This window comes from Astatotilapia calliptera, chromosome 20, assembly GCF_900246225.1.
Source record: "Astatotilapia calliptera chromosome 20, fAstCal1.2, whole genome shotgun sequence".
NCBI classification, from domain to species: domain Eukaryota; kingdom Metazoa; phylum Chordata; class Actinopteri; order Cichliformes; family Cichlidae; genus Astatotilapia; species Astatotilapia calliptera.
Genome location: NC_039321.1, coordinates 24,522,887 through 24,542,425, shown reverse-complemented (window position 1 = coordinate 24,542,425; position 19,539 = coordinate 24,522,887). Strand labels below are relative to the sequence as shown.

Below are 19,539 nucleotides of genomic sequence, written 5' to 3'. Positions count from 1 at the left end.
AGCACTTTTAATTAGAACCAGCTCCGCACATTATGCAAGGCACCCATGGATGAAAGGCAGAGACATGTGAGACCAAAGGATATCGACAGCAAAGCATGAGAGACCTCAGCCTCTCTTATGCGTTCTCTCATGGCCTCCTATACTCACCCCTTCGATAACTGCGTCTTTATTTTTTTCTGTCCTGCATTTTGTCTGTCCTCATCTACAGCTGACAATTTTGTCCACAATTTTGCCCCCACCCCCCAACACGTGCTTTAATCATGGACAGTATCAAATGGTTCAAACTGCCTCCTAATGAGCTGTTACTATAGAAACAGCTCTTGTTAACATTACTGCCATGCAGCAACCCACCCACATCTTCTTACAAAGTCCCATACGCTACATTTTTTGTATATTTTAACGTTCTGGGTGAGCTTTATTAAACAGCGTGTGCCTCCTAAAAAATGCTATATGTGCTAATTACAATCACGGTCATAGTTACCATTTACCTGATGCCACAGAAAATGACTCATAAAATTCCTGTAATGGAATTTCTCTGAAAAAAAAAACCCAAAACATGTTTTTCGATAAAGGGATTCGCCACCTATGAAGGTGTGTTTCATCTTCTCCTGTCAATTATTTTTCAACATGTAAACCTTGGCCTTCATTAGAGTGATTGACATGGCTGCTTTCTGTTAAGAAATACCTACTAATTAATGGTAAGTAACATACGAATAAAATACTAGGATTTCATTCACCAAAACAGCAACATAGTTTGGAGGACAACCATAAAAATGGATACATGTAAGATTTATTATAATTTCACCTGGTGAGTTATAAAAAACAAACTTATATGAGAGGGAAAACTATCTATAGAGACTAAAGAGCTTTTTGAGGAGCTATAAAAAGTTCAGTTCATTCATTTGTAAATTTGGGCATTATAAAGTGGAGGTTTCTGGCCTGTCTCAAGCGGCCTTTCCAGGAACTACAGTTTTTGATATTTTCATCTTTCCTTAATTCATAGTTTTCACTACTGCGCTATTTTGTTTTATCTGTATTGTTCCTTTAAGATGCCTCTCTGAGTACCTTGGTTGTAATGTGGTTATCTTACTAACTGTTGCTTTTTTTATCAATTCAAAACTGTTTAGCTAGTCTTATTTGACCTCCAGAGAGCTGCGTTCAGTGTGTATATTTTGTCTTTTTCGGGGCACTCTCTTCTAATCCCTAGAGATGGTTGTGTGGGAAAATCCAAGTAGATCAGCAGTTTCGGAAATAGACCAACAACTGCTGAAGTCATTTAAATCGCATTTCTTCCCTTTTTTTAATGCTCGGTTTTAACCTTATTGGTTCATCTTGATTATATGGGCATACCTGAATGCACTGAGTAGCTGCCATATTAGAGTTTTGCTTTGACAAGCAGTGGAGTAGGTGTACCTAACAAAGTGGTCGGTGAGTGTGCGTATCCATGTGAATTGGACATACAGACTGGATCAGCAGAAGACCATACGAACTGGACAGGAAACCAACTTTAACAAGAGACAATTGGCTCAAGTCACTTTCCTATTCCAAAAAAACAAACCAAAAAAAGCAAAAAACAAGATAAACACATAATACACTATATATTTGTTTGGCAATTTTTGAGCATGGACATGCTTTAAAATTGACTACACAAGTTAATGAATCGCCTCTTTTTATTTTCAGAGAAAGTCTGACCTGCTTAGACCCCACAATTAGTGCAACTTATAGTTGAGGTATATCAGCAGAATTCAGTTGAGGTGGCAGAGTGACTTTATTGGGTAGGCAGAGATAAATAAACTCACATAGGATCCAACACAGGCTTGTTATACCAGTCTATCAGCTTGTGATGCACTGAATCAATTTGCGATAGTTAAAGTTGGTGCATTTTCTCTCTTCTATTGATTTCAAGATATTGTTTAGCACAATTAAACCAACGCTTCTCTAACACTACTCCCTGCTAATGCCTGGTTTTAACATCATGTAGCTCCTGTGCTTTCCTTCTATGAATATGACCATAAGCAGTTTCAAATATTTTACTTGTAATTTTTTAAAAGGTTTTTGTAATGCATGTGTTTTTGAACAACCAAAGAATCTTTTCTTTCATATAAACCTGCACAGTATTGGAGATCGTCTGATTGTTGAGGTTTTCTCTGAATTATTGTAGGGTCGTTGCCTTGCAATATAAAGCACCTTGATATGACTGTTGTTGTGATATAAATAAAACTAAATTTGAAATTGAACTTAATTATAGATCAAACTTGATTTAAAATCAGGATTAAATATTTGCTTTCTTACTGTGATGCATTGGTTTAGCTCTGCAGGAGTGGTTTTCTGAGATATCATTGATGTTTTTTGGTTTTGTTTCTTTTTTTTCTTTTTTTTAGAGATTCGGAAAGCGAAAGTACCTGTGCACAGAACCACAACGTGCAGATGCACACATTAATTGGTGGCATGACAGACATTCTGTCTATTAGCAGTCCACGATTTCTTCATAACATGGCATATGCGTGGACAAACATTACAAAACACAGCTTACAGTGTTGTCTTTTTATTTTTCTCTTGCTTTGTTTTTTTTGTTCTAGTTGTTTTAATCGGGTAGCAGTGGTGTCCACCTGTGGCAATCAGCTGCTGTTTCCATAGAAACAGGTGGCACGCTTCCTTAGAACACAATGGGTGGAGGGAGCGGGCAGAGAGAGAAGGGAGAGAGAGAGAAGGGGGGCAGGATATAATAAGGAGAAGTAAGCAGATGGTAAAGGATAAGCAACAAAACAAAGAAAAGTTTAAAAAAAAAAAGGAAAAGGAAGACCTTTCACCATAGATTGTGAAAGCACCAGAACTGCATTTCAAAATCCACTGATGTGTTTTCTCATTTATTCCTGGCACTATGTAGTCATGCATATAGTTTTGGATTTGTGTGACTAATTTTTGAGACATCTGTCTCTAAACCACCTGCTGGGATGAAAGGAACCAACTGTGCTTCTCAAACAGTGCTCTATATCACCACATACCTCAAAGGGACTATATTCCTCAGTAGAAATCAGTTTTAAAAATAAACTTTTGAAAACATATTGGAAGTTTGTTGAATAATATCCAAACTACATTGCATCCGCATGCTAGAAACCAAAACAGGTCAAGAGGTAATTGATTTATTTAGGAAACCAGCGGGCCTTCCTCAGCTGTTAGACATGGCTGTTTTAGGGTCAGGATTACCAGTTGATCTAGGGGTGACATAAGTGGTTCCAGCCAATCACGTCTAACAACTCAGGAACACCTACTCCTTTTCTGTACAGACTCCTTACCCAAGTGGAGAAAAGACTGTAAGGTATTGAGAGCGTACACCCTGGCTCTGTGACCTCACTTGGTTATGTAAACAAATTAAGTGCAGTGAAGGCAGCAGAAGCGAACAACAGGGAACACTGCCTAACAAGCAACGGCATGTACAGAAAAAGTCGGCAGCGTGTGCATACGTGCGTTCTAAATGACCTGCATGCTTGTTCCACATTTGATTTTTAATTGGGCAGAGTTCTCAGCAAACCCTCTTAATTAAAAAGGCAACCGTGACACGTGCGAGACTTATATGTCCCACCTTGTTCCCCCGCCCCCGCTGCCCCGTCCTGTCTCCTTTTCACCTCTCTCTTTCTCAGTCAACATCTCTCTTCTGCTTCTCTTCCTCCTTATATATACTGTGTCTCTCTGATGGCCTCTTTACATAGCTGACCTCAATAGAAATGTCAGCATGAGGCAAGAACATCGAAGCCCAAACAATATATCTCAACTGATAAAAGGCATCTGGTCTGCGCTGATAAAATGCTGTTTTTTCTTTTTTTAGAAGGGCAGCCTGAATGCCTTCTAGTAAGAGTTTGCTTATTATAAGGTTGGAACATCAGATAAGCAGATTTTTGTTGTTACAGTTGGCTTAAACATCAAATCTGACTATGCTACCCTCGTTGCGTTCATTGTTCGTCTTGCCTTTAATCTTAGTTCGCTTTCTGTTTGCACAGTGCTTTGTTTCTCTTTTTCTCTAAAGTACACTGAAAAAAGGTTGTTTTTAGGGGAAGTGTGGATAAAACCCAGCAGCATCCAGAAGGAAACCAAAAAAAACTAAAAAGATCTGTTCAGGGTTGTACAGACACAGATTTTCAGTTATAATACTATTAAAAAATAGTTTCGCTACATAAAAATGGTTGAATTTTTGAAGCAAGAAATTTTAACATGCCCGAAATCCACACACCTCAAGTAGCATGAAGTACAGATAACAAGCACATGTACCTCCTGCTACAAAGAGCTCCGCTCACTGTTTCAGTGGTTTATTTCCTGCTTCGTTGTTCAGCATTTTGTTTTTTCCCTCATTGCATTCCTCCTCATAACACCAGAGTGCCGTTATGCAAGTAACACAGAACGACAGCCACCCAAGTAGTTACTTAAGCAATGCAACAGTGCACACATGCACATAAATGTTCTCCATTCGCTTAGGACACCAAGAGCACTAAAAGCAAGAAAAATGCTTCTCAAGGACGTTTCTCCTTGGATTAAATCAGCAGTTCTTCGACTGTGCCTCTGTTATGCGGGGGGTTAAAGGTAAAGTCAGTCGTGCTAATCCAAGTGCTTATTTTTACAAATTCAGCAAATAGTTTTTCATGGTCCACAAGCTGTCTGTTCTGTGTGCACACTACAATAACAGGGATAGTTTTTGCACAAATTCCTCTACAAATGGGAGAAATAACTTCTCACTCACAGACCTCATAGCTTTAGTCACAGCTTTGTGTTCCATCAAACTAATAACAGGGATCCTTCACACTCAGAATACTTCTATCAATCCCTGCATGCTTTCCATGAGGGTTAATTCAGATACATTTAAAAACACCTTTACCTCCTTTTTAACCTGCTCAGGTGGAATGGTAGCTTCCAAAGCATATCTGACTTTAAGTCTTTTCTTCCCTGTTCATAGGGGAAGTTTTTACCCAAGGAAGCAATTTGTCATTGTCTTGGGTTTTATATGTAGATTCCTTTTTCATTATTATCCTCCTATTATAGTTTACTTCCTGTCTTCCTTTCCTTTTCCACTTGTATGACCAGTCCCTTCTTACCAGTTTGTCCTTGAAGGATTTTGTCCAAATTCTTCTTGTATTTGATCTGTGTTGCTTCTTTCTCTGTCATTATTATTTGTTCTTTCAGCCTGCCTTTGTGTCCTCTTATATGAACAGACACTGTTACTGTAAGAACAGACTCAAATATAGCACTGCTCATGGAAAAGCTCAAGGAAGAACAATGAGCCCAACCAGAAGAAATGTTCCTTTACAACAGTGTTGGTTTTGAGGATTGTTTCACGTATGCTTTTCTGCATGTTTCCAGTAACCCCCAAGCTAGGGCTAATATGAGGCTGAAAGTATAAACCTTGAGCCAGTCTCTCCACTTGATCTGCTAACTTCAGACAGTTGTTTACTTGGCAGAGCATTGAATCTGGCAGTTACCCATCTGATCCTGCCCACCAAGTTTTCCTGGAGCCACTCTTTCATAACCCCCTGGGTTATGAAGGGGAGTAGAAGCCTCTCCTGCTTCTAAATGTGCTGGACCAGCCAATGCTTTTCCTGTCCTTGAGTTTTTTGCCAGTCCATTTGACCCTTCTAATTTACAAATTAACTAGCAACTATTTCTGCATATGTGTCAGCTGAGGTTTTACCTGTTCTCAATCGCAGGCAGTCAATATCTGCTGCGTCACGGTGTCTGCTTCTGAGGAAAAAGTCCCCTTGCAGTCTGCCTGTGGATCATCAGTGCAGTACCTAAATCAATCTAACAGCTAACTCTCACTAATACTTGATGCTGTGCTTGAGTTCTTTTCTGTTGCTTGTTTGACAACATTATATAAGATGTATTTTTTGGTTCAGCAATGAGAAAGAGACATCCATTTGCCATCTAAGACTGGAACATTCCTCTTTGTTCACCTGCACCTAGAGGTTAAAGTGGGACGGAACGATCCAGAAAAGCATTCCTGCGCCTTCAGTTAATGAGTAATTACATCTGATGGGCTTCATGTCCTGCAGCTATTGCCACCGAGGCAGTTAAGTCACCCAAGGGACCTGCGTACATTTCCTGCAACATTTCAAATAGCTCAACAAATATGAGCAGTTTGGCACACAGTGGGTCTCCTACTTAAAGGTATAGTTGTTGTATTTTCCAGGCCAAAAAAAAATGCTAATGTGTGTTATTTTACTCTTCGCGAAGGGGAAAGATGTAATAATGAAAGGGCTAGACATGAAGATGAGAGACTATTGTCAGTGCACAGCAGAGCACAGCAGGCTAAACTGGGTGATTTGCAGTATTGTTTACAGTTTTCAGTGATGGACTAGATGCAGTGGTGCAGGGCAGAGTGCAGTCTCCATGGTCACCATTAGGTAAGGTCATGGGTTGCAGTAGAGACATTATAAGAGACAGAAATGACACTAAATTTATATGAGAATTTTTCAACTGCAAAGATGGTGGCAGATACACCTTCCAGAGGAAAACAGCTTTTAAACCCGTATTTGTGAGATAAGTTGGCAAATTCTGAACCGATATTCTGCGCATGCAGTTTTTGTTTTATGTTTAATGTTAATCAAAAACTAATCTAGATAATCTTTCAAAATAAGTGTGTTTAGGTATGGCTGCAGGAATCGATTCTAGGTGCCCTTTTGAAAGAGTCATCAATTTAAATTTAAACCAATAATGCTCTTTAGCAGCACTTGCCAAATACTACTTTTATGCTGCCTTTATACAGGCTAGAAACTGGAAAGTAGCCCTGATGGTTGATGGTTGATTTAACATATGTATGGAAGAACTTAGCTGGCAAAATCCACAAAGAGCGTCAAGCCTGAGAAACAGACTTATTTGTTATGGAGTCATTTCCCTCCAGTGCACTGGTACACCAGTATTTATTGTTCCCCCACCTGCAAAATCCCACTTTAACCTCCACCTACACAGAACCTACACAGACATGGGTTACTCTGCCTTTACTTTAACACAAGCATTAACACCAAAAAACAAACACAGTATATATTATATTATATTTATGTCTTTCCTTGCTGCTATCTTCTTCTGCGCCTCTAAATCTGTCTCACTTTGCCCAAACCTGTTTGCCTTACTGTATGTTCTCCACTCTGAGCAGCTGTTTCATCCTCCACAACTCCCTGCAGAATTTTCATACTGTACTGAGGCAGTGAATGGGCTGACCTGTCCCTGCGTTGAATACTAAACAGCATGTCATTCATGCTCTTTGTTTTACTTGCGTGAGAATGACAAAGAAGTCTGACAGACGCAGATGACAAATGGCAGACGGCAACTTGAAAACACTGAGCTCCGAAATGGCTTGTCAGCAGCTGTTAGTGAATCAATCACACAGTGTGAATAAAACTAAAAGCACTTTTAAAATTTCACTTTCTACTGATTTGAGCAAATAGCAAGTTTTGGTTGTTTTCTTACATTATCTTTGATGTGCACTCACCAGCCTCTTTCTTAGGTACACTTGATCAACTCAATAAACGAAGTATCTTATCAGCTCATTACATAGCAGCAACTCAGTGAATATAGGCATATCAATATTTGAGTATCAGAAAAGTGACTTAACTAACTTTGAACGTGGCACAGCTGTAGGTACTAAACCACTCATCTACTGGGATTTTCCCACACAACCATCTCTAAGGTTTAAAGAGGATGGTCTGAAAAAGAAAAATATCCAGTGAGTGGCAGTACTCTGGAAATGGTCAAACTGCATTGAATTGATAGTCAGGCACCAGTAACTCAAATAACAACCAAGTTATAACCAGGACATGCAGAGGAGCATCTCTAGAGACGCAACAAGCAGTGAAGCCGTGGGCTGTAGCAGCAGAAGATCATACCGGGTGCCACTCCTCTCAGCACTGAACAAGAAACTGAGGCTAAAGTTTGCACAATCTCACCAAAATTGTACAATAGAAAATTGGAAACATGTTGAATTCTCATTTTCTGCTGCAGCATTCAGATGTTAGGGGCAGAATTTGGTGTCAACAACATGAAACCATGGATCCATCCTGCTTGTTTTAGTGCTTCAGGTGATGGTGGTTTAATGGTGCACGAGATATTTTCTTGGCAAACTTTAGGCTCCATCATTTAAATGCCACAACCTACCTGAGTATTGCTCTTGATAGTGAGCATCCTTCTATGACCACAGTGTACCCATCTTCTGATGGCTGCTTCCAGTAGAATAACAAACCATGTCATAAAGCTCAAATCATCTCAAACTAGTTTCTTGAATATAACAGTTAGTTCCCTGTATAGAAATGTTCTCCACAGTCACCAGATCTCAATCCAGTAGAGCACCTTTGTGATGTGGTGGAACAGGATATTCACATCATGGATGTAGAGCCAATAATACTGCAGCAACTGTGTGATGCTGCCATGTAAACATGAACCAAAATCTCTGAGAAATGTTTCCAACACCTTGTTGAATCTATGCCATGAAGAATAACGGCAGCTCTAAAGGCAAAAGGAGGTCCAGCCCAGTACTAGTGAGGTCTACCTTATAAAGTATCCAGTGAATGTGCATAGAATACAGTAGCATCAGCTACTGTTGTGTGTAGGCTCTTCATACAAATGATTAGTAAGCAGCAGTCAACATCCGACCCATTCATTCATGCAATATAGCTTTGGATGCGAAGAAAATATATATGCTTAAGACTGGATTAAGGCTAAGAGGAAGTATGAAGCCTTCATTAGTTCGAACCATGTAATGCTATGTTAATTTGCCCTCTTTGATAGTGTGAAAATGTATTTCTATCTTTAACAGCTTAATAATTTATTCTATAAATGAAGTTTCAGTCATGACTAATGAGTCATGTGTTTAATAACACTGAGTTTATAGAAGACACATCTAAAAGCCAGACTGTAGTTAACCTAAATCTTCATCAAGAATTTAGTGTGTTTTTTCATGTCCCCTCATGCTGTAGTATAAAAAAATGCTAAATGCTCAGCTCTCAGATACATATTAGTGTATGAAATTAACTGTACAACATTTCATCAGTGAATGTATCTAGAAAAAGAAATAGACTAACCTCCATGAACATAGTCATGTAGTGTACAGTCTGAAGGGCCCACCAGATGAATCAGACTCGACTGGCTAAAGCCAACAGTGTGCTTTTCTGCAAGGCAAACAGACAAACACACATTCAACAGAAAAATAAAAAAATAATAAACAATTTAAGGTAGAGCTTGACGAACAGGGCCATCGTATCATTCAATATAAGCCATTTACCAATATATTGGTACTGATATGTATAACCAGCAGTGACAAATTAAGATTTGAAACAGAAAAGAAAAGGGAAGGATGGGAAAAACACCCTTCGGACATGTTATGTGGAGTGGGTTTGCAGAGTTTGTCCACCAGAGGGCACTCTTGCAACTTCCCCGTTGGCAAGGCACTTAGCAAAGGCACATACACAACTAATCCACAATTTTACTGTTATATTGTGTTAATAATGACTCAAAAACAAGTGCACATAATAAATAAACAGGGAATTATGTTTGTTTTGTGTTTCTGAAAGAAACAAATCTGTCTGTCTGTATTAGTCTTAAAATATGTCTGTATCGGTCAGCCTAAAAAAAATTGAATTCATTTAAAAATAAAATGTGTGAGCAAAGCAAGCCAATGCCAACAACACCTTCATGGATAAATAGATTCTGCCATGCTACTTGCTGATCACATACCTTTTGGTGGATCCTCTGATGAAGCAGCGTGACAAAATTAGGGAATTCGATTAGAGTCTTTACAGTTTTAATATGGATGAATACATGTATATAGCACCTAATGATGAATACAATACTTTTAATGCACACCCGTAAATGTAGAACACATGACCACTCAATCCTACAACATGTAAACAAGAAGCAGAGGCCTGACTACTTATAGAAAATACTACAAAAGAAGAAACATAAAAGTAGAAGAAGAAAATAAAACAGATGTCTTTGCCTGGACATTTAGTGAGAGTGGTGCTGAAACTGGTGAGATCAGAGTGTGAATGTTAGATTGAAAGCACTTAAACGGAGAAATAATTGTTGGTATGAATGGATGAATGAGCCATGTTGTGTGAAGCACTTTAAGTCATCAAGTGGAGTAAAAAAGCGAAATATAAGAACCAGCCAATTTGCCATTCGTGTGTGAAGACAGTCAAAGTAAAACACATACTTTAGTGGCTCTGAAAAAAATCGGCTTAGGAGGTGTCTTTAAAGCTAACTCAAGAGGGTATCACCCCCTGCCAGAGAAAGAAAGCCTCAGAAATGAGAAAAGAAGTGCCCACGCAGCAGTGTTTCCAAATGGATCCATTTCTGAGTTCTTCAAGTGCTCTTGTGAGGATGCTAGGGCCCACGTGTTTACATGTTAAATGTTTAAATGTATTCCTGTGGACGCGCTCTGAGAGCACTCCAGGGATTCTTCACTTGCTTGATTTATCATTGTTTTATCTTGATATTCAGCAATAATATCTCTGTGTTTTAACTTTGAAAAAAGCATTTGCTTTTGACTTCCTGCTGCAGCTCAGCATGAATTCATGGTGCCAGCAGTGAAAATACATCAAAAAACTAATTGCTTCTCCCGTCACTGCATTAATTGGGCAACAACAAAGATGGCTGTACAGTATTTTTAGTATTTTTATGGCATACTATTAGCAAACCCCATGAGGGAGGAAATGGAAGAAATTTCACTCATATCTGCATCATCACTGAAAACTTGTAAGATAGGGAAATGACTTCTATAGCTGTGGTTTTGTATCTGCAAACTGATATGGGACCCTGAGCTTGAATATATTACCTGGGTTGGGTGGAGATGGCATCATCTCTTCAGGCCTCGCCTTGGTCTCCAATCTCTCCATCTTCTGAGCCTCATAGCGCTTCCTGCCCTCCTCCTCTTGTTCAGCACTAGCATACTGTAGAAAGAATATATTCAACATGCTGAACACTTGTGCATAGATCCACTCGAACACCACTCTCTGCACAAATGCACGAGGAGTACAGCAAAGAATTGCAACAAGCAGGTATTCAAAACAAAGATGAGTGAAAGGGACTTTTCACATTGTTAAATGTCAGTCATTTCTATCTTGACCATATAGCCTTGCTCGTGTCATTTTAGATGTGGGGCTGGGGGAAGGTGGGTGGAAAGGTCACTGAGACACAGAGAAGCTGCCACAATTTTAAGATGCAAGCAATTTGAGTTTCCATGTACCTTGATGGGTGGCACCTCCATGATCTTGTCAACATTTTGCAGAGAGCAGGGGACGTACCACAGCGCTGCCTTGTTGGCCAGCTTTTTGGCACCTGCAGTCACAGAGAAAAGGTTGAGTACTTGTCCTAGGGAAAATGTCAGGGAACGCGTCATTTCTACCAAATGAAGAAGCAACGTTTTTGTGACCATAATCTAATTGGCGAGAAATTTTGACATCTTGTCTTTCAAATAAAACAACAATGGAGCAAAGAATTTTGAAACGGCTGTTGTCAAAACAGACACTTTTATTAATACCACAATAAAGGCCACTTCAGTTTTTAACAAGTCAATTGGCGCTGCCTGTTTGCAAAAGATTCGTCTTTCTTGTGAAAAGAAAAGGAGAAGAAAACACTTTGTGTTCAAACACAATAGTTGTTGCCTGTTCAGAAAACAAGTACTCACAGTCACGTAGCTAGCTAAGCCCGGCGTATCTGTAAATCCTGAATTTTCTGCATTTCAGTGTTGTAATTATGAAACCAATGAAACCATGGCAACTCATTCATCATCAAGTGTCTGCACAAATATGTATGTTGGTTATACCACAGTGTAATGCTTTGGCAGTTGGAGGCTGTAGCACTGACTCTGAATTCCTACAGAAAATTCAGAACGAGATGATCAGAAAACAAAACTCATAGAAGTCACATTACATCGCAATCAGCCAGCAAGGTTGTCATAGTGATATATCTGTTCTACTCTGCCCACACTTTTTCACTTAATTTGCTAACACACACAGAGAGAGAGGGGCTATTTTAGGTTGGCGTTGTTATGGCACGCAGATTAAAGGCAGCATCGGGGCAGCAGGTTGAAGTGAAATTACTGTTTTAAAGGGTTTTTTACCTACAATATCCGATTAACTTTTCAGCTTTCGAGCTTTGAAGTCCTTTTTGAGGCCTGAATGAGCAAAATGTTTTATTGAACGTCTTGCATTTTTATTACGATAACTTGAGTCAAATTTCATAAATGTGCATGACCACAGGCTTAAAAATAAGGCATCTTTACAGCCTTAGAGAAAATATGTCATTTAATATGTGTCTCAGCGGTGAACCAGCTGGGATCTTTGCATGAGGACATGTGAAGTTAAGAGAAGAGAGCTGAGCGAGCAGCTTTTAACAGGCTACTCCTGGGAAAATAGCATTTGCATTTTACACCCGAGTTAAAAACTGTGCAGACAGCCAGGCCTCGTTGCCATGCCAACCATGCTTCTTTCCTCCTCCTCTCATTTGTGCCCGCCTTTGTCAGCAACCAGGAAGTTGCCCACAGGAAAAAGGGAGGGATATTTACATATCCTTGACTCTACCCAAGACTGAGTGACTCTACTCTATTATTAGCTACTGATGGACCTTGAAGTGAACTGTGTTTAGGGTGGTGGGAGAAACGAGAGAGAAGCGAGAAGGGAAGAAGAAAGGATGGAAGAACCATTCCCAGTACGACTGATGCCCTTTTTGATCGAAAAGGAACCAGATAACCGGCTTTGAATTTAAAATCCCTCTACATCAAATGGAGACAATGTCAATGTTTGACCATATCCTCGTCCAGGCTGCAACCTTTTATCCTTCACAGTTCATCTACTGAAACAGCACATATTCTTTTGCATCACGCTTACAGGCATAGCACATTTTGAAGGCAAGACAAATTTGAGGCAGACCTTGAAAATACAACAGTTTCACAATGTGCCCCTTAGGGCTAATTATTAGATCTTAAGATAACTCTGCATGCTTTTCTCAGGGACACAAAGTACACATATGATCCCATGCAGTGAAAGTTGTTTATTTTCACTGTTTCTTCAAGATTTTTATGTGCAGTATCAGAAGAAGCAGTCTATGTTCTGCCAAAAACAAAAATAATTTATGCAAAATCTAAAATATACCCTCAGCGCAATTAGAAAGCATTTAGATAACTTTACTTTAGCATTTGTTGTGTATAACGGGGACGTAGGTTAGCATTCACTTCACAACAGGGAGTGTATGAGTTTGAGCCTTTCTGCTGTTTTTTTTACTGTGTTTGGTGATTTTCTTTGCACCCCAGTTTGCTCCCACAGTCCAAAGTACTGCATGTTAGATTAAACATTGATATGTGTACTGTAGGTACAGATATGAGTAAGCTAAAACTTTATGTCATCTGTGAGACTGGAAAAGTTCAGTGGACATGTCAGTTTAGTCCTAAAAGTAGCAATTTATGTAATATAAATCAGTAGGTTTCCTCATATGTAATATGGCCCCCTTGTTAAAGGTATATTTTTTTCTGTCACAACATCAAGGAATAAATAGTGCCCTTAAAGCTGTAAGCTAATGATAGTTATATGAGAGCAGATGGGTGCTGGTGCTGTACGTTTTACGTCCAATGGATTTGATTAGTCGACTAATCGCAAAAATAATCGGTGACTAGTCGACTATCAAAATAATCGTTTGTGGCAGCCCTAATAAATATATAGTGCTACCCTTCAGCCTCCTAGTAGACATACCTGTGTTATAAATGTGAAACTGCTCTGATTTTCAAAAAAGTTGGCCTCTGACCTTGAAGTCAAGGTCACTGAGATTTAAGCTTCACAGAGATTTTCAGCAGATGCAACCATGGTATTGATTTGAAAATTCTACACAATCACAAACTTGGGTGTCCACAGCGCCTCGCCATATACCAAAGATTAAGAGGTGGGGTTTTTTTTAGGTTTTTTATAAAGATTACAACACAAATAACAATTTTTAAATTGTTATTTGTGTGTGTTTTAAAAAAGAAAGAGGGAGATTGTTAACTTGTTATTTTCTGTTATATCGCGAGAGTACTGTTGCCTGCGGTGTGTTGTTCTTATTGTGGGTGAGCGGAAAAACATGACGTAAGGAATAAAGTGCTTGAAGTGAGACTATGACGTTGTGTATTTTGACTTTACAATATTCTTTTATTCACCATATCACTGAAATGTGGGAGAATCCACTGCAGAAAGATCAATGCTTTAAGTTTTAATGATCCAGTCAGAAAAGATGATTCTAAAAGTCATCAACTGACTCCAAAAGCCCAGATCTGAACCACCTGTCTGCTGAAAACAAATGCACCAATCAAACAGAAGCCTGAATTTCATGGGCCAATCGGAATGCTTGATCTAGTTGTCCAGGACTAACTACTGACATACTATTACTCTGTGGCCAAACCCTGCCAAATCTGCCTCGGTGCACCTGTTGAACGACTGCTTCTAAATCCAAGACCCTAACTCCCATCAAAATCATTTTCAAACGGTGACGATCCCGAGGACCTGTTCTATACAACAGTGTGTTCTTCATGTTCCTGCTGTCAAAACTTTGGTCACAGGAGCAATTTAAAAAGTGGGGTCTTTCCTGCTGTTGAGACAAACTCCTGTCTGAAAATATAATGTATTTCTATGGGTCGGTTATCCCTCCACTTGGATCCACGCAGTTTAAAAATGTTTACATCTCTGAGCTTTGAAAGACATGCTGTTGGAAAGACAACAACGATAAGATAAGATAAGATAAGATAAGATAAGATAAGATAAGATAAGATAAGATAAGATAAGATAAGATAAGATAAGATAAGATAAGATAAGATAAGATAGAACTTTATTAATCCCTCGGGTGGGTTCCTCTGGGAAATTCGACTTCCAAAAAAAAGCACAGCAACGACCGAAGTTACAGTTACAGAATTGTTATATATATATATATATATATATATATATATATATATATATATATATATATATATATACACACACACACACACACACACACATATATAAATACAGAGACAAATATAAATAAAATATACAAAGGGGATAAATAGAATAAATAGGAATAAAAAATAAAAATACAAGTGAATTGCACATTTCAAGTATTGAGTCTATTGCACTGTTGACTATTTACAAAAAGTATTGCACAAGGTATTGTACAGTGAGGTGAAGAGGCACTACAGCTTAGTTGTTCCCTCCTTTGTCCTCCTGTTTCCTGTTTCCCCTCCCTCTCCCCTCCAGAGAGGAGTTAAACAGTCTGATGGCGTGTGGGACAAAGGAGTTTTTAAGTCTGTTAGTTCTTGTCTTGGGGAGAAGCAACCTGTCACTGAACAGACTCTTCTGATTGTTTATGGCCGTGTGCAGAGGATGCCCAGCATTGTTCATAATGTCCAGCAGTTTCTTTAATGTCCTTTTCTCGCCCACTGTCACCAGAGTGTCCAGCTTCATGCCGACCACAGAGCCAGCCCTCCTGATCAGTTTCTCCAGCCTGGATGAGTCCTTCTTTGCTGTGCTGCTCCCCCAGCACACCACAGCATAGAAAAGTACTCCAGCAACCACCGACTGGTAAAACATCCTCAGGAGCTTCCTGCAGATGTTAAAAGACCTCAGCCTCCTGAGGAAGTACAGTCGGCTTTGGGCTTTTTTATACAGGTGCTCTGTGTTGCATGACCAGTCCAGTTTATTGCCCACCCACAGCCCGAGGTACTTGTACTTGTTGACCACCTCCACCTCCTCCCCCTCTATCTGAACCGGCAGTGGACCTTCTCTGGACCTCCCGAAGTCCACAACCAGTTCCTTAGTCTTTGAGGTGTTGAGTTGCAGGTGGTTTGTGTGACTCCAGTGACTCCATGCGTGAGGGTAAAATGATGGCTGTAGAGCAAACACTGTGCACACAGCAGCAGTTGAAACCAAGGTTATTATCGTTAACGAAAACTAACGAAATAACAAAAACTAGAAGTGAAAAAACATTTTCGTTAACGGAAATAAAAATAAAATCAAAAAAAGGAAAACTAACAAAAACTGTAATGAGTGTTCACAAAACTAACTAAAATTAACTGAATTTATAGCAAAAATGTGTTTAGTTTTTATTGATGTGTGCGTGTCATACAATAGTCAAGGGTGAAAATGAAGTTTAATTTCCAGATTTTTTTCTTGCTGTCTAATTATGCCAGCAGGTGGCAAGTACGTTAGTCGAGTCGTCTGTGTTGCTGCTCCGTCCACGCGCAGAATCATGTCAGGAAAAGTCGGGAGAAAGCGCCAGAGTCCAATTTGGGATTACTTTGAATATGACTGTGTTTTGGATAAAGCAAGTGTCTTGTAGTGGAAAGAGACAAATTATGAGGGACATTTCTAAAGGGAAAAAAATCCCACAAACCTTAAAGTGCGCTTGAAAAGCTCACACAAGAAGGCTCACCTAGCTTACCTTGAGAAGGTAAGGGAGCACACTCAACCCTCATCCCCAGAAACAGACGCTAACCCCAGGCAAGGCAGCGTGATGCATCCCGAGACAACAGGACTGGGATATCTACATAACTGTGTGAGTCAATTGCCTTCAAAAAGTTCATCAATTCACTTGAACCAAAAATTATGAACACCCGGTGCTGCAAGAGTTAATAGTCTCATTGGGGCCAAGATATACATTTTATAGTTGCCTGGTATCAATGGTTGTTCATCTGCCTTTATTTATTTATTTATTTAAAGAACCCATAGGTGGGAATGTGAGTTGTCTGTCTCTGCGTGTTAGCCCTGCGACAGACAGGCGACCTGTCCAGGGTGCAGGGTATGGTAGCTGGAATAGCAACATACCCAAGGATAAGCAGAAGAGAATGACTGATATGATGAAACTGGGATTTTGTTACACTTAATTATTGCAAACACAACTAAAACTGTAACTGAAACTAATCAAAACTAAACTGAAACTAAGGATTTTCAAAAAAATAAAAACTAAACTAAACTAGCAAGCAATTGGTAAAAACTAATTAAAACTGATATAAAATTGAAAATCTGAAGTCAAAACTAAATAAAAATAAAAACTAATGAAAATTGCAAAACTATTAAAACCCTGGTTGAAACACACGCTTACCAGCATTCACACTAATAAAGAATAACAGTGTTGTCATTGTTGATTTTGTGTCTTCACCCTGAGTCCATCTCCTGCCAAGCTGCTGATGAGCTGACCGATAAGTAAATCTTATCCTGGATCTTATCCTCTGCATCCTTACCCTATCACCTCTGCGTCCCATAGGGCGCCAGCCTGCCCTGTTGAAACACTATTTTTTTTCAGTGTTTCAACTGAAAAAAATAGAATGCCTTTGATCCTTTGTTATGTCATAATCTTGCTGAGAGGCAAAGCCCATAAATAGGGGCTTTGCTCTGTTAAACTTTAGTGCTTAACGGACGTAGACCTGACAGCAACCAAAACCCTTTTGGAAAGTTTTGAGAGAATTTCACGTTTCTCAGCAATTCACCGATCAAGCCGACACATTCCACCATGTCAGCTAACCCATCCTTCAGCTCAGATGAGCTTGAAATAGTTAAAGGGAGCATTTTGGGAAACCACTACAAGGTAGAGGCTTTCCTTGGAGAAGGGGGCTTTGGTATTGTAGCCAAATGCCGTGATACCAAAACCAACCAAGCTGTGGCTATTAAAGTCAACAGGAACCACCCTGATACTCTGCAACAGGCAAAACTGGAAATTTTCATCCTGGAGCAGCTGAGAAGGTTGGATCCAGATGCCGCCAACATTGTTAAATGGAACGGCTTTTTCCATGACGGAGAGCGGGTCTGCTTAAACTTTGAAATCCTTGATCAATGCCTGTGGGACTACATACGGGACCGGAAAAACCAGGGTCTCCCCATAAGCGAAGTTAGGCCAATTTTACATCAACTCACAAATGCCCTGTCACACCTGGGCTCTGTGGGAATAGTGCACGCTGACCTCAAATCTAGAAACATCATGGTTGTTAACCGCCATGAGTCTCCCATCAAAGTCAAACTTATAGACTTTGGCCTCGCATGTCCTGCATCTGCAGTAATGCCTGTTGACCGTGTGGGGACGGTTGGTTATAGTGCACCTGAGGTTATGCTTGGCCTTCCTTATAATGAAGCAGCTGACATGTGGTCTCTGGGGCTGGTAGCTGTGGAACTTGGTACAGGGGTGCCTCTCTACCCTGGGAGAAATTATTATGATGTTTTGAAATTCATCATACAGACCCAGGGACAGCCACCAGATCATGTTCTGGACTCTGGCGTGTACACTGAAGACTATTTCATTGAAGACAACTACAACCAACAGCGCTGGACATTTAAGACTGACCAACAATTTCAGTGCGAGACAGGATATGAGTCCCTGGAGACTCGATACATAAAACTTACGCATCTTGATGACCTCGAACAAGTAATGGTGTTTGGACGAGGACCTGAAAATGGCCAACGTTTATTTGTCAGCTTAATTAAAGGGATGTTGGCCTTGGATGCAAACCAATGGATAACACCCTCGGAGGTTCTCCGGCATCCCTTTTTCAACCGTAAGAGTTCCCCTTGCACTAACATGAGTGTTGAAAGACCACAAAACCCTGTGGTCTTTCAGCACCCTTCAAACTTGGAAAGCAAGAGATCACAGAAAATCAACTGCAGTTTCCAAAACTCAGTTGAATTTTCTCTGCAAGTATGCGACCACACGTCAGCCAGCTCATCCTTCAACTCAGGTGAGCTTGAAATAGTTGAAGGGAGCATTTTGGGAAACCGCTACAAGGTAGAGGCTTTCCTCGGAGAAGGGGGCTTTGGTATTGTAGCCAAATGTCGCGATACCAAAACCAATCGTGCTGTGGCTATTAAAGTCAACAGGAACCGTCCTGATACTCTGCAACAGGCAAAACTGGAAATTTGCATCCTGGAGCAGCTGAGAAGGTTGGATCCAGATGCCGCCAACATAGTTAAATGGAACGGCTTTTTCCACGACGGAGAGCGGGTCTGCTTAAACTTTGAACTCCTTGATCAATGCCTCTGGGACTACATACGGGACCGGAAAAACCAGGGTCTCCCCATAAGCGAAGTCAGGCCAATTTTACATCAACTCACAAATGCCCTGTCACACCTAGGTTCTGTGGGAATAGTGCACGCTGACCTCAAACCTGGAAACATCATGGTTGTTAACCGCCATGAGTCTCCAGTCAAAGTCAGACTTATAGACTTTGACCTCGCATGTCCTGTTTCTGCAGTGAATCCTAGTGATTGTGTGGGGACGGTTGGTTATAGTGCACCTGAGGTTATGCTTGGCCTTCCTTATAATGAAGCAGCTGACATGTGGTCTTTGGGGCTGATAGCTGTGGAACTTGGTACAGGGGTGCCACTCTACCCTGGAAATGGAGAATATGATGTTTTGAAATTCATCATAGAGACTCAAGGACAGCCACTAGATCATGTTCTGGACTCTGGCGTGTACACTGAAGACTATTTCATTGAAGACAACTACAACCAACAGCGCTGGACATTTAAGACTGACCAACAATTTCAGTGCGAGACAGGATATGAGTCCCTGGAGACT

At 40.1% G+C, this 19,539-nt stretch overlaps 1 protein-coding gene across 5 annotated transcripts in view; it reads right to left on the bottom strand.

Moving 5' to 3' along the window:
• The window catches only part of acot7 (acyl-CoA thioesterase 7), a 58,490-nt gene that overhangs the window by 22,739 nt on the left and 16,212 nt on the right, over positions 1-19,539 (bottom strand). For 3 of the 5 annotated variants that reach the window (XM_026153137.1, XM_026153136.1, XM_026153134.1), the window contains exons 4-7: positions 11,222-11,313; positions 10,811-10,925; positions 9,712-9,726; positions 9,060-9,146 (exon numbers count right to left, since the gene is read on the bottom strand). In XM_026153137.1, the coding sequence (XP_026008922.1) occupies positions 9,060-9,146; positions 9,712-9,726; positions 10,811-10,925; positions 11,222-11,313 (309 nt within the window). The remainder of the gene's footprint in view (positions 1-9,059; positions 9,147-9,711; positions 9,727-10,810; positions 10,926-11,221; positions 11,314-19,539) is intronic. The other 2 variants (XM_026153138.1, XM_026153135.1) reach the window with 1 other exon arrangement.